Source organism: Microtus oregoni, unplaced genomic scaffold, assembly GCF_018167655.1.
Source record: "Microtus oregoni isolate MIOR12 unplaced genomic scaffold, Mior012 000020F_ref0000438, whole genome shotgun sequence".
Classification (NCBI taxonomy): domain Eukaryota; kingdom Metazoa; phylum Chordata; class Mammalia; order Rodentia; family Cricetidae; genus Microtus; species Microtus oregoni.
In genome coordinates this window covers 5,776,652-5,790,894 of record NW_024543079.1, presented here as the reverse complement: position 1 = coordinate 5,790,894, position 14,243 = coordinate 5,776,652, and the positions used below count along the sequence as shown (strand labels likewise).

The following is a 14,243-nucleotide window of genomic DNA, read 5'->3' as shown; positions in this document are numbered from 1 at the left end:
TTTATTTATTAAGTTTGTTTTGTGACCTATAATGTAGCCTGTTTTAGATAATTCTGCTGAGAACAAAGTCCATTGGGTGGAATATCCTATAGACATCCAAATTAAGTCTATTTGACCTACTGTATAGTTTAACTCTGCAGTTTCTTTTTGACTTTGAATTTGGATGACTTATCTCTTTTGACCAATTTTTGTTTTAAAGTCTGATTTGTCAGATATCAGGTTCCCCTGTACCATTCTCACTGTGATGGGTAGCATTGTCAAACCATGACCCCAGACATACCCTTCTTTCTTTATAGTTATGCGTTTTGTCACATCAATGGAGAGTATATAAGAATTCACCTATTCCTCTCATGAAATAAATTTTTCCTATATTCTTCAGAGTGGAACTTCCTTTCCGTTTTGTGTACATTCTTTCAAGTATATCTTGCAATGCTGTGTTGTAAATCTTTCTGGTTTCTAAAATCCCAGCCTAAGGTAGTTTTGATTCTTAATTGTACTGGAAAATAGACAAATACACAACTCTTTATTCCTTTGTTTTGTGTTCATTAACAAATGCTTAACTCTTGGAAGGGCTTGTGAGGACCGAGGAAGAACTGGAGGCCAACTATCCTAGACTGAGACTGTACCAAATGCGTCTTCTCATTTTTGTCTAGAAAGAACAGAGATAAGATGAGATGCAAACTGTGCTGGGGACATGGTTCTGGGTCAGCTGGTCACCATGACCTGACTCTTACCACGTGTTCTCTTTCCAGAACACTGAGATGTGCTGTCAGGGAGCTAGGGGCAGACCATGAACGGCTCTACACAGCAAGTCAAGTAGGAAATTATAATTTCATAATCCCTTCATAATTTAAGGTTTAGTGGGAATGCTTTATTGCTATAAGCTATGAGAAGGGAAAACTGAACATAAGAAACATTCAGTGGTAGTTGAGGAACTTAGGGGTAATCTTATTCAGATGTTCTTAGTATGTTGGAAAGGGTGACACCCACCAGTGCAATGGTAGCATATTTTCTGAGGAAGGGGGAAATCTCTAGACAATCTTAATTAATTCAGATGCTCTGATTGCCACACTATCTAGAGGTAGAGACAGTTTGCAGTTGCCTACAAGGCAATGAACTCCACATGGGTTCTAGAAGGAGCATCAAGAATAACACGTCCGGGGTTGCTCACCTAATTCAAAGCATTCCATGGATCTGTACAGCGCTTCTGACAGTAGTAGAAGCAACACTTTTTGGCTTCCTTGCAGCCTATATCACGCTTGCATAGGGGCAGGAGGACAAAAGGGCAGGAAAGATGAAACTCTGGGCAGTACCCGGATTTGATTAAAGCTGTAGAAGAATACCACAAGGTGAGTCTCAGGAGCCAGTGAGCTGTGAATCATGCTTCAGGCATCAATGTCTCCACGGGTTCCTCAGAGGAAAGGCTTTCCTACCCAAGCAGACCCAGGATCACGGTGCCTTACCCCTGTTCCTCCTGAATATAGGCTGAGTCATATTACAGCAAAGAAGGATGGTCACTGCGAGTAGAGAGAGGCTAAGTGGCTTCATCTCCCAAGAAAGCCGTGCAGGTGGACGTGGAGGCCAGGGATGTTTATGTTAGATTCATGGAAGGACTGCCATCAGAAGGACCTGTGGTTCACAGAGTAGGACAGCAGAATTAGCACCCTGATCCAATGTTCTAGTGCCCGAGTGGACCGTCCTTTTCTCAGGGTATCACAAAGTTGGCCTTTTTGTCAGTCCTGCTTCCTGCAGGCCACCAGGAACCAATAAGAGTAAAATACTTTTTCTGGACTGTGCATCAGGATTTACCAATCCCTGGAGCGATGGCTCCGTGGTTAAGAGCAGTGGCTGTTTGTTCTTCCAGAGGTCCTGAGTTCAATTTCCAGCAACCACGCTCACAATTATCTATAATGGGATCTGATACAGTTTGGTGTGCAGATGTACATGCTGACAGAGCACTCATGCATTAAAAATACATAAATAAATATGTATTTATTTAGTACATAAGACTTTATGGCCAACCTTTCCTTCTTACTGAACTTGCAGAGAAACTGAAACCTCAGCCCTCCCAGCAACCTTCATTGAGGATGTTTTTGAAAGTTTACTTTGCACACATCAACATTTAAGCACCACTATGACATCATAAAAATTAAGGAGAATAGCTTTGCAATATATTAGAGTTATTAAAAATTTCTATTTACATGGAACACAAAATTAACTAACATTTAATTTCTTAATTTCCTTTTTTAAAAAAAATCTTCATGAATGTGTAAAAATCGCAGTTGTTGAAAATATGAGATGTTTGCTATTTGTTTAGTTGGGAATTTACCTGTGTAGGCACTGACCAAAACATAGCTTTGTATAAAGAACAACAATAATAAAAAACTAAGTAAAACAACAACAAAACAGTCTTATAGCTATGTCCAAGAGACTTAGAACCTAATGTGAAAGCAAAACCTAATCTTTTGAAAACTACTTATTTCTTATTTCTAACTGCATGTGTGTGTGTGTGTGTGTGTGTGTGTGTGTGAGCATGTAAGTGCAGGTGCCCAGGGAGGCAGAAAGAGGGTGTTGCATCCTCCAGAAGCTAGAGTTATAAGTGGTTGGGAACTGCTCTTTATACATGCTTGGAATCAAGTTCAGGTCCTCTGCTAGAGCAGGATGAACTCCCAACCACTGAGCCGTCTCTCGACTATTTATTTTTTAACTGTAATTTGTGCTGCTGTCTTCAGTCTCTGGGTCACCTTGACATTGGTGACTTGTAGATTTCATTTTAAAGAAAACTTTTTAGTTGGTTTAATGTACCAAAATGTTAAAATGCCACTCTGGCCCAGAAGAGCTCATTTTTAAAAAGTCTATTATTCCCTGCAGCTTTAAGATGCTCAAATATGGAAAAAGATGTTACATGGAAGGAAGCTACATTGTAATGCTGTTTTAAATTAATGTAAAAAACCTAAATAAAAACTTACCTAGTGAATCTTGTCATACTTAAAAATAGTGACGGGTTAAGAACAAATAGTCTCCCCTCCAGGAACGTGTAGTTGGTTGAAACATTTAAATTAAGCTAGTGGTGTATTTCTTGTTAACAGAGAAGTTGGGAAATTATGATTAGTTCCCTATGAACTGTAGAATATGTGAAAAATCTGTGTATGACACAGGTTCATAATTCAATGATTTACTTTGATGGTTTCTGCAACAACCCCAAATACAAAACTGTACTTTAGGATTAGAGATTTGGGAGCTATTCCTTCACCATCACTCTGAGAATCCTGACAACCCACCTGAGGGGAAAACAAACACCATTTTGGAAGTGTGGGGTTGAACTAAAGCTTTGCAAAGACACAAGAAAACAAAAGAATGTGAATCTCACCAAGCAAAGAAGCTTTGTAGCAGTTTGCTTGTCATTTTACCAGTTATGGTCACTTTTAAAGTCTGGGCAGAGTGGCCAACCCTCGTGGTCTGAGAAGGAAGCCCCAGAACACACAGTGTGGAAGAGCATTGCAAAATTGTCCCCTGACCTCCACAGCTGTGTACCACCTGTCACACCACCAAATGCAAACCAAGAACTGAAAGCAGTATCTGGCTCCATGGTAGTTATGAATACAGGGAACGTGCAGCCTCTCTAGGGGAGGATTTTCTCCTCCTTCCCTCAAAGCTCCGACTCCCAGACGTGGTCATTATTTTAACTGCTCAGCAGCTCTTAAAAACAGCGCTTCCATCTGAACACATCTTCAGTTCCCTTGACTCAGTTTTGGGTCTGTGAAGGTGGTACTATTCTGGGAATCCATCTTTCACCTCAGGTGCTTCAGGCAGTAAGCCCAAATGGTGCCAAGAGGGTAGAGTGAGGATGAGATACCCTGAATTTTTTGAATATCGGGATAATTGCCTAGACATGTACGTGTATGTCATGTATTTGTTGGTTCTCACATGTCATGCTTCTGTCTACACCTACATGCATGCTAAGGAAAGATCCAAGAAAACTATGCTAGCTCATCCATGACTGAATGTAACTGCAGTAAGACTTGGAAACTCGGGGCAGGGGAGACCCCTCAAGCTGGATATACAGGCAGGCACTCTCTGGAAAGGACTTAATAGCTCAGGAAGTTACAGCAAGCGTTGGCAAATAGGCACAGAGGGAGCAGTTCACAGGGAGGCAAGACAGCCTACAGAATGGGAGGAAGACTTTGCCAGCTACACGTCTGTCAGGGGATTAATATCCAGAGTATAGAGAGAAGTAGAATAAGTTAAACATAAGAAGCCCTTTAGACCTATCCTCAAGAAAATAAGGACTAGGATTTCCTTAGTGAGGGTGTATAGATGAAGAAGGATTCCTCGTGCACTGCTGGTAGTAATAAAAATGAAACCAGACACTGTGGGAATGGGTGCTGTGCTGTGGGACAATGATCTTGTATCCTGTAAAGATTTGTCATTTGTATTGCTTTAATAAAACACTGATTGGCCAGTAGCCAGACAGGGAGTAGTATAGATGGGCTACTAGGCATGGGGATGAGAACAGGAGAATTCTGGGAAGAGGAAAGGTTGAGTCTGTAGTTGTAACCCAGACGCAGAGGAAGCAAGATGAGAATGCTTAGCTGATAAAAGGACCAGGCAGGACAGAAATCTCAGTCAACAGTGATGCATTTCCTCAAAAGCTAAAAATGGGACTATCTTGCAGTCCAGCTGTACCACCAACCATACTCCTTCCGATGTTTACTCTAAGCAGTCTGAGTCAGCACACCACAGACACCTGTGTGTTGTTTATTGATGAGCCATTCAGAATAGCCAGAATATGGAGTCAGCCTTGGGGTCTACGGACAGATGTATGGCAGGTTTTAGTCACACTTCAAAGAAGAATGGGATTATATCATTTGCAGAAAAGTGAGGCAGAATGGGAAGATGAGAATTATGGGACACCTCACTGGAGTTGAATGAGGCCTGTTATCAACTGAAGATCAAGAATCTTAGCATAATTTATAACATTTCTGGGAAGTTTGCCAGTGCAGAGGCAATGATCCTTTCATGCAAATATATTTTATGCTAAAATAGTAATGAACCGAACCATGCTTAAGGCCCAAGCGCTTGTAACCTATATTTAGGAATGGCTTTATTCCTGAATAGTTTCTGGGATCCTCACAAGACTGTTGAGTTTACTCACAATAAAGCTGTCCTAAAGTCCATTGTCTCTGTGCAATGTTGTAATCCTGTCAGTTACACTGAGCAATCACCCTATGATTCCATGGAACCTCTTTGAAAGCTGTGACCTCAAAACCCTCCAAAAATGTGCATGCTACTGAAAGGACTCTTGAAGAGCCCTTCTCATACCATTGGGCGGGGCTTCCTTTCTGAGTGATGTTCTTTCTCCTAACCCTTAAAACCTATGCTAAAATGTCCTTGAAATTTTTATTTTATTTTATGTGTAAGTGCTTTAGCCTAGTGTGTGGATTACATCATGTACATGTAGTGCTCAAGGAGAATGAGGGAGGCATTGAACCCCCTGGAACTTGAGTTACAGATGGTGGTGAGACACTATGTTGGTGCTGGAAATCAAACCTGGGTCCTCTGCAAGAGCAGTAAGTACCTTTAACCACGAGCATAGCTCTTCAGCCCCTTGAAAAAAAAAATGTCTTTTAACAAACCCCAACTCTGCTTCATACTGGCTTATACTGGAATTCTGTTCTGTGTCAAGACAAGGGTTCAGTTTCACCTGAGTCAAGGTCCGCCAAACACAGAAGGGACTCCTCAGCTGTTGGAGGTGGCAGTGTGGAGCTGTCTCTGTCCCTGCTGCTGCTGTCAGGGATGGGATGGGACCTGCAGAGCTCAAGCCAGACTCAAAAAGACAAAGACAGTGTTTTCTTTTGACAGAGAGCATCAGTAGGAAAATTTATCAAGCAGAAGAAAGAATGTGAGCTTCAAGACAGGTCATGTGGAATCAAAGTTTAAAAAATACACAAGACATAAAAGCGGATGCGGGAAGAGACAGAACCATTGAGGTTGGCAATGAGAGATGACTATGAGAAAGTACAATAACATACTTGCATGGGGAAGACAAAATGAAACTTGTTAATAGTGAGAGATAATCCATCATGGAGGTAGAAGGGACAGTTTTGCATTTATACCCTTCTCCCATTCTCATTAGTATAAAATACATAGACAACAAACTGGGAATGAGGAGACTGTATTCAAATAATTCCATCTCAGACTCTTATACTGTATGTACAACATTAAAAACTAGCACCAGGCACAGACTCATACATCTGTCTCCTGGGTGATTCATATGGTGTTAGCCTCTGCCTCAATGATAGATGGACGCATGTACTTCCTGCCTGAGTACCAGCTTGTATCACAGCTGCATGACAGCAGCTGTCAGTGTCAGTCTTGAGAGCCACAGAATTCCAATATGCTGCTAAATCAAGTTCGAAGCTCATGGGATTACTTCCTTTCTCCCCTTAGGATGAGCTACCTATGTCAGTCATGGCCTGAGGGTATCCCCAGGACCACAGTGGCTGCAGTAGTCACAAACATAGGAATCATTTCTCATAGTCTGCAGGGAACTGTTGGACAAACTTCCTACTGAAAGACAATCTCAGATACTGCTAGAATATAAAGACTGGAATGCATACTTCTTCCATTCAAGGTGTGGGTGTAGGGTAAAGATCAATAACACTCAGGGAAACATGGCATTGCCTACTGGAGAAGATAAAATTCCAGAGACTGAATGTAAATATATGGACAGTATTGACTCCACAGCAATTGAAAATCATTTTCAATTTAGAAGAATTGAAATGAACTTCAAGAAAATTAAGAGAAATAATACTGAAATTTATTGGAGAAATTTAGCAGAGTGACTAAAGTAATGCTTTAAAATCCATAGAGAATTACCAAAGTTAGAAAATGTGGAATGATCTTGTGCTACTGTGAGCATTGTTAGAACTGATCAATCCAAACAGTCTTTGAATTCACAGACAGGTTGCTTGAAAATACAGTCACCGTGGAAGAAAGAGCCAAAAAGAAGAGGAATGCTTCCCCAGACAACATGAAAGGGCAAATGTTTGTGTCAGCGGTATTCAGGAGAGAGCAGAGAAAATCATTTCTTTTTTAAAAAATCTTTTGAGGAAACTAGACCAGGAGACTTTGCAAAGCCGAGGAAAGATAAAAACGTCCAGGAGATCAAATTTCTTCTATCAGGGTTATTTTACACCATGAATTATTCTGATCAAAATTCTAAAGATCAAAGACAGAGAGGATATGAAGGCAGTGAGAGAACAGAGGAGTCAGCATTGAAGGAAATTCCAGTGGGAGTGGTAGGCGACTTCCCAGAGGCATTGTTCTGGACAGGATGAGATACTTAATGTTTCCAAAGGGAGAAACATGCCAATCAAAAATACTCACCCCACAGACCTATCCTCAGTAAATGAAAGAGATGAAACACCTGTGCAGAAATAAAAACTGAAGGAGGTTGTCTCCTCAAGACCTGTTTTTCAAGAAAGGCTAAAAGGAGTTTGTGAAGCTGAACAAAAAGGTTGTTAATCAGTAATCAAAAATATCCAGTACTTAGAAGCAGACAAGCTAAAGGATAATAACAGAAACAAGAGAACTGAGGTGGCATCAGAGAAAACAGATTAACCCACAGCTGCCATGAGACAATAAGAGTATTAATATTGTAATGACCTTCCTGACTTGAGGAGCATTGGGCAATCCTTTGGGGGCCTGGATGGAGAAGAGCAGAGGAGGGAAGCATCCCTGGCGCCATCTGTATGTCAAATTTGGATGTCAGCCTTCTGTACCCTTGCACCAGGATTTACCCATAGAGAAGATGTAAGTATCTGAAATATGTACGTAGCATGCTGCTGTCAGTAGAGACCCAAGCCGATGATGCAGACATCTGAATTGAAGGCTATAGAGTGAAGTCTGGAATGAGATGTGGCACCAGTGTAGACAGAAGTTAAATAGCATACCAACCAATTACAACTGAGTCATGTATTAAGTATTAAACAGAAAACACTACAATGTATTAGTACATTTTTCTCAAGTTCCCATGGAACAGTCTCCAAGAGAGGCCACACAAACACACCAATAAAGTTCAATCTATTTACAAAGATTGAAATCATAAAGGTATCAATAAGAAAAGTAAGATCAGAAAATAAATAGGTAAACTAACCTATGTTCAAATAATAAATTGTCAAAAACATAACTGACTAGAGAAAATTATTTGTAGCTGTGATTTGTGGAAGAGACTATTAACATAGCTCTAAAACTGAGGACAATGTGTGCCCGTGAGATGGCTCACTGGGTAAAGGCACTTGCTGTGCAGACTTGAGGGCCTGCCAAGATGGAATCAGAGAACAATACCTGAAGGTTGTCTTCCATTCTGCATACATTGCTCATTCTGTGTCTACTTGCACACACTTCAAGGAGAAGGGAGGGGAAACTATGGCTGGGTTGTAAAATAAATAAATAAATAAATAAATATTATTTTTTTTTTGAAAAAGCTTCCTTTGCTGCTAGATATGATCTTAAAGCCAAAGGTCTAGTCACCTCTTTCTCATCTAGTGACTGTGATATAGAAGCAGAGGCAAGATTTCTAGAGCCTAAAAGTAAGGGCAGCCTCCTTCAGGATTTAAGAGCTGGATCCTGGGAAATTGATGAGAATCAAGACAGTGGGAATCAGGGACTCTGAGAAGCTGTTGTCGGACTTCCTTACTTGTTAGGAACTGCTCACACTTGCTTCTTCCCTAGAGAAAGAAGTTCACTAGAGATGCTATATTTAAAAAATAATTTTAAAAATTATTACTTTGTAAATTATCAGTCAATCAATTAATTATCTAGTGTATATGTCTGTTATGTTGTACGTGGGGGGCTGTGGCCATTGTCCCCAACTGCGCCCAGCCACCTCGGGGGCAGGGGTTGAGTCGATGTGGTGTACTATGATGCAGACCCTGGGAGTTGGTGAGCAAACTCAGTTTATTACAAAAGGGGTTACGTTATATAGGGCAGAAATAACAGCTATTGGAGGTTCTGCTCTCATTTGTCATGTTGGTGTTGTGTGATAGGCTCTTGGTTTGCGTTAGTCTTTGTTGGCGTCTTGGCAGATTATGAGACTAGCTTTGTGGGAGCACCTTAGGGTTTTTTATATATATATTTTAAGATAAACTTTTGTTTATTGGTAGAAATGTAAAAGCATTTAAACAACAGAACACATATTATCCCATATTCTTCTTCTGTGATCAAGGGTATTAGGAAAAGCTGAACTGAATCTCCCTTGCAAGCTAGCATTAGAGAGGCTGCTTACAGAGGGGAAGATGTTATAGAGCAAAGAGATGCTCAGGGAAACCTGGTCAGGGCACATATTCCAATATCATTTAAACTACTCAATTAAAAGCAGTCTATGCACAATATGACCCTACAGCTCCCTTTACCCAGTTGCTCCTGGAAAATATGTCTCTAAAAGCTCTAGCCCTGGGGGATTGGAAGCAGTTGGCAGAAGTTTGCCTGTCAGGAAGGGACTACCTGTTGTGGAAAACCGAGTTTACAGAACAATACCAGGTCACAACTGAGAGAAATAGGGCCTAACAAGTTCCTATTTTTTAAGAAAATGCTTGTAAGTAAGGGTTCTTACACAGAAACAGATGAACAGTTAGACTTTGATATAGCAGCTTATGCCCAAATTAATGCAGCTTCCAAAAAGGCCTAGAATAAACTTCCATCTTCTAAAAAGCAGACTGGGGAATTGTCTCATTTAAAAGAGGGACCTGATGAATTGTTTCAGTTCTTTGTCTGCAGGCTGATGCAGGCATCAAGCAGGGTTAATTGGAGATAGAGAAGCAGGACTTTTTGATGTTAAACAGCTAGCCTTTGATAATACTAATGCTATATTTAAAGCTGATTTCAGGTCTTTTAGAAAGAAAGGTAACATCTCTGGTTATATCGGATCTGTTCAGATATTGGCCACACATATACATAGGGACTGGCTATATCTGCTGCTTCACAAGGAGATGCAGTTGATGATGTTCTCCCCCCAACAAAGAAGTCAAGGCCCAGAGAGAAGGAGAGCTACAGGGCCTCCTGGAAGATGGTTTTTGTGTAGCCTTATGGGACATAATATCAAGCAATGTCCCAATAGGAGAGTAAGCCCGGGGCAACCAGGATTGTGCCAGAGATGCAGGAGAGGAAAACATTGAACTAATGAGTGCAGGTCAAAGGGAGATGATGAAGGAAACCCCTTGCTAGGAAATGAAAAGAGGGGCTGCCTCAGGCCCCAAGGCAAATCTATGAACTATCCAGCAGTCTGTTCCCCCACAAGAAAATCCATTCAGGAACTTTGCAGAGCAACCACAGGCAGTGCAGGGCTCGATCTGAGCTCTTCCATCTACACAGTTTTAACTCCTGAAATGGGGATCAGGCTCTCCCCCGCTGGAGTTTATGGGCCTTTACTGAAAGTACTGTAGGATTATTATTGGGGAGAAGTAACACCACTATGCAAGGGATTCTTGTTACTCTGGGAGTAATTATTTTGAAGGAGAAATCAAGGTTATGAGTCACTTTCCTAATGGAGTTTCCGTGGTAGAGACAGGACAGAGGCTTGCCCAATTAACTTTACTCTCAAAAGTGTAAACTAGGAACCAATTTCAGGGAGGTAGAGAGGAGATACTGAATTTGTTGCATCTGATGCCTTTTTACTCTAAATCTCTTGAATATGGATGCCCGTGAGCAGTCTGCTATGGACAGATTTTGGCAGGACGGCACCAGGGTGACCTTTGCTAAAGCAAAGTGGAAAGACCCTTGCACTGGATTATGGAAAGGACCTCATCTTATATTAATATGTCGTCGAGGACATGTCTGTGCTTTTTCGTAGGAGGATGGTGAAACACAATAGCTTCTGGAATGTCTGGTTTGATGTATACAGCAGAAGGATGCCAGCCCTAAGGACATCACAACTGTTGATGACTCCATAGAAGAATTGAAGTTCCTGAATCTGTGTTTCTGACTTTCTTAATACCATCATGCTGCAGTTTGAGAAGGGAAGGAAGATCATGGTTATTGTTGGTGATCCTAGCTTATTGATGGACTCACTATGCAAATTTCCAGACCTTAGTGAGTCCTGGTTACTTTGGAGCCAGTCCAAGAACACTGACTCAATGTTTGACAGTTTATCCATACTATTTCTTGAGACACAGAACTCATTTTTCCAACCTGGTGTTCAATTTGCTGTTGAAATAAAGGGCCTGAGAACTAAGACCTCAGAAAATTTCCTCTCTGAGGGAAAGAGACTTGTTAAAGCAATGGAACATTATTATGGAGGCAAAGAGTGACTGAAACCTCTCTTCAGAGATGAAGAAGGGTGGCATAAAAGTCTCTGCTGCTGCTCAGAGACTAGGACAGTCCAGAGTTATCTTCGAAACTTAGAAGCAGCAATGCAGCTGGACTGTAGTCCATTGGTACCAGCTCTCCTGAATCAAGGACACCTGCGAACTAAAATCTGGTTTCATCTGCTATTGTGTCTCATCCCATGGCTAGCCAGCCCCATTTCATAGACACCTGCCTTCTTACCTCCCTCAAGAAACAGATGCCTGGCATCTCCGGGATGACAGTGAACAGGATGCCTTTCCAGCCACACCTCTTGCTGAGTGTGAACCTGCCAACTTTCAGCTCTCCCCTCTCCCACATCGTCCCATGCCTGTAGGAAGTAGCCAGACTTGAGTCTATGCCCTTTTTCCAAAGAGAGACTAAAATGTTGGTCAGCTTTCGGCGCCAGGAGACCCAGCATTGGGGTGAGTTTCTGGCCCACGGCGCCAGCCTGGGACGGGGAGCTCGGGGGTTTCTTGGCCCCCTGTCCTGCTTGGGCTCTCTGCTGCCTCTTTCTTCCTGGCCCACCCAGCTTCCGTCCAGAGCCCTCCCCACTTCACCCCCACTGCCCTCTTTTGGCGCGTGGCATTGCCCAGCCCAGCCTATCTGGGCGCTGAGTCCGAGTAGCCGGGGCTCCCGGGGGGCAGCAGTTCCTTTGTTTCTGTGGCCTGCCTGCACCAAGCGGGGTAGGCGCTTTGTCTGCGGGCTGCCCAACCAGCACGGAGGCCTGATCTTCCGGCGCCAGGAGACCCAGCATTGGGGTGAGTTTCTGGCCCACGGCGCCAGCCTGGGACGGGGAGCTCGGGGGTTTCTTGGCCCCCTGTCCTGCTTGGGCTCTCTGCAGGGCCTCTACTCCCCGGGTGCTGCCTCTTTCTTCCTGGCCCACCCAGCTTCCGTCCAGAGCCCTCCCCACTTCGCCCCCACTGCCCTCTTTTGGCGCGTGGCATCGCCCAGCCCAGCCTATCTGGGCGCTGAGTCCGAGTAGCCGGGGCTCCCGGGGGGCAGCAGTTCCTTTGTTTCTGTGGCCTGCCTGCACCAAGCGGGGTAGGCGCTTTGTCTGCGAGCTGCCCAACCAGCACGGAGGCCTGATCTTTCGGCGCCAGGAGACCCAGCATTGGGGAGACCCAGCATTGGGAGAGCCAACATTGGGGAGAGACAGCGTTTGGTAGGCAAGGAGACCTAATCCGGTAAAAGAAGATCCATAGGGAGCATTTGGAAGAAGAGATGGGCCGACGTCCAGGCAAGAATTCGCCCAACAAGCTGAAAAGCAACATGAAGCTACCAGAAACAAGCGACCTCACAACGGGAGGACAAGAACCCCTTAATCAAGAGGAAGGAGAAAAGATTGACTTCATGAAAGTGATTGACACCCTTAAACAGCATGTAAAAAACGCCCTTATAGAAATGGATGAGAAATATAACAGAAAGTTTGAAGAATTGAATAAATCAGTGAATGATACCCTAGAAAACCAAGGAAAAACAATCAAACAGATAATGGAAACAGTTCAAGACCTGAAAACTGAAATGGAGGCAAAGAAGAAAACACAAACAGAGGGCCGTCTGGACATGGAAAATCTAGGTAAACGAATAGAGACTACAGAAACAAGCATAACCAGCAGAATACAAGAGATAGAAGAAAGACTCTCGGATTCTGAAGATACCATAGAGAAAATAAACACAGTGATCAAAGAAAACAGCAAGTCCAACAAACTCTCATCACAAAACATTCAGGAAATATGGGACACAATAAAAAGACCAAACCTAAGAATAATAGGAGTAGAAGAAGGAGAAGAAGGGCAGCTCAATGGTCCAGAAAATCTATTTAATAAAATTATAGAAGAAAACTTTCCCAACCTAAGGAAAGATTTTCCTATGAAGGTGCAAGAAGCATACAGAACACCGAATAGGCTGGATCAAAAAAAAAAACATCCCCTCGCCATATAATTATCAAAACACAAAGCATACAAAATAAGGAAAGAATATTAAGAGCTGCAAAGGAAAAAGGCCAAATTACTTATAAAGGTAAACCTATCAGACTTACACCTGACTTCTCCATGGAAACCATGAAAGCCAGAAGGTCCTGGTTAGATGTACTGCAGAAACTGAGAGACCATGGGTGCAAGCCCAGATTACTATACCCAGCCAAGCTTTCATTCACTATAAATGGAGAAAATAAAATTTTCCAGGATAAAAACAAATTTAAACAATATGCAGCCACAAATCCAGCCTTACAGAAAGTAATTGAAGGAAAATCACTAACCAAGGAGTCCAACAATGACCACAATACCTCAGACATCTAGAGACCCTTCACCAACACAAAACAAAGAAGGGAAACACACAAACTCTACGACTAAAAAAAAATGACCGGAGTTAACAACCACTGGTCATTAATATCACTTAATGTCAATGGACTCAACTCACCTATAAAAAGGCACAGGCTAAGAGATTGGATAAGAAAACAGGATCCAACATTCTGCTGTTTACAAGAAACACACCTCAACCACAAAGACAGGCACCTACTCAGAGTAAAGGGCTGGGAAAAGGCCTATCAAGCAAATGGTCCTAAGAAACAGGCAGGTGTGGCCATACTAATCTCTAACAAAGTTGACTTTAAACTTAAATCAATCAGAAGAGATGGAGAGGGGCATTTTATACTCATAACAGGAACAGTTCATCAGGATGAAGTCTCAATCCTGAACATCTATGCCCCTAATATAAAAGCACCCACGTACATAAAAGAAACATTGCTAAAATTCAAGGCAGCCATCAAACCGCACACACTAATAGTAGGAGACTTCAACACTCCTCTCTCACCAATGGACAGGTCAATCAGACAGGAACCTAACAGAGAAATAAGAGAATTAGTGGAGGTAATGAATCAAATGGACTTAACAGACATC

General features: G+C 42.4%; 2 protein-coding genes across 2 annotated transcripts in view; one reads left to right on the top strand and one right to left on the bottom strand.

Moving 5' to 3' along the window:
* The window catches only part of LOC121460088 (recombining binding protein suppressor of hairless-like protein), a 197,603-nt gene that overhangs the window by 19,079 nt on the left and 164,281 nt on the right, over positions 1 to 14,243 (top strand). The window lies entirely within an intron of this gene.
* On the bottom strand, positions 1,172 to 1,548 carry LOC121460094 (WAP four-disulfide core domain protein 15B-like). The gene is made up of 2 exons (XM_041670238.1): positions 1,464 to 1,548; positions 1,172 to 1,329 (listed from the first exon to the last, which is right to left on the bottom strand). Exons 1-2 carry the CDS (start codon positions 1,546 to 1,548, stop codon positions 1,172 to 1,174), a joined length of 243 nt encoding a protein of 80 aa, XP_041526172.1.

Bases quoted from the DNA above. Each gene is read 5' to 3' on its own strand.
- LOC121460094 (XM_041670238.1), bottom strand. From the start codon at position 1,548: ATGAAGCCACTTAGCCTCTCTCTACTCGCAGTGACCATCCTTCTTTGC. The intron at 1,330-1,463 runs GTAAGGCACCGT...ATTCTTCTACAG, and splicing joins TATATTCAGGAGGAACAGGG to CTTTAATCAAATCCGGGTAC.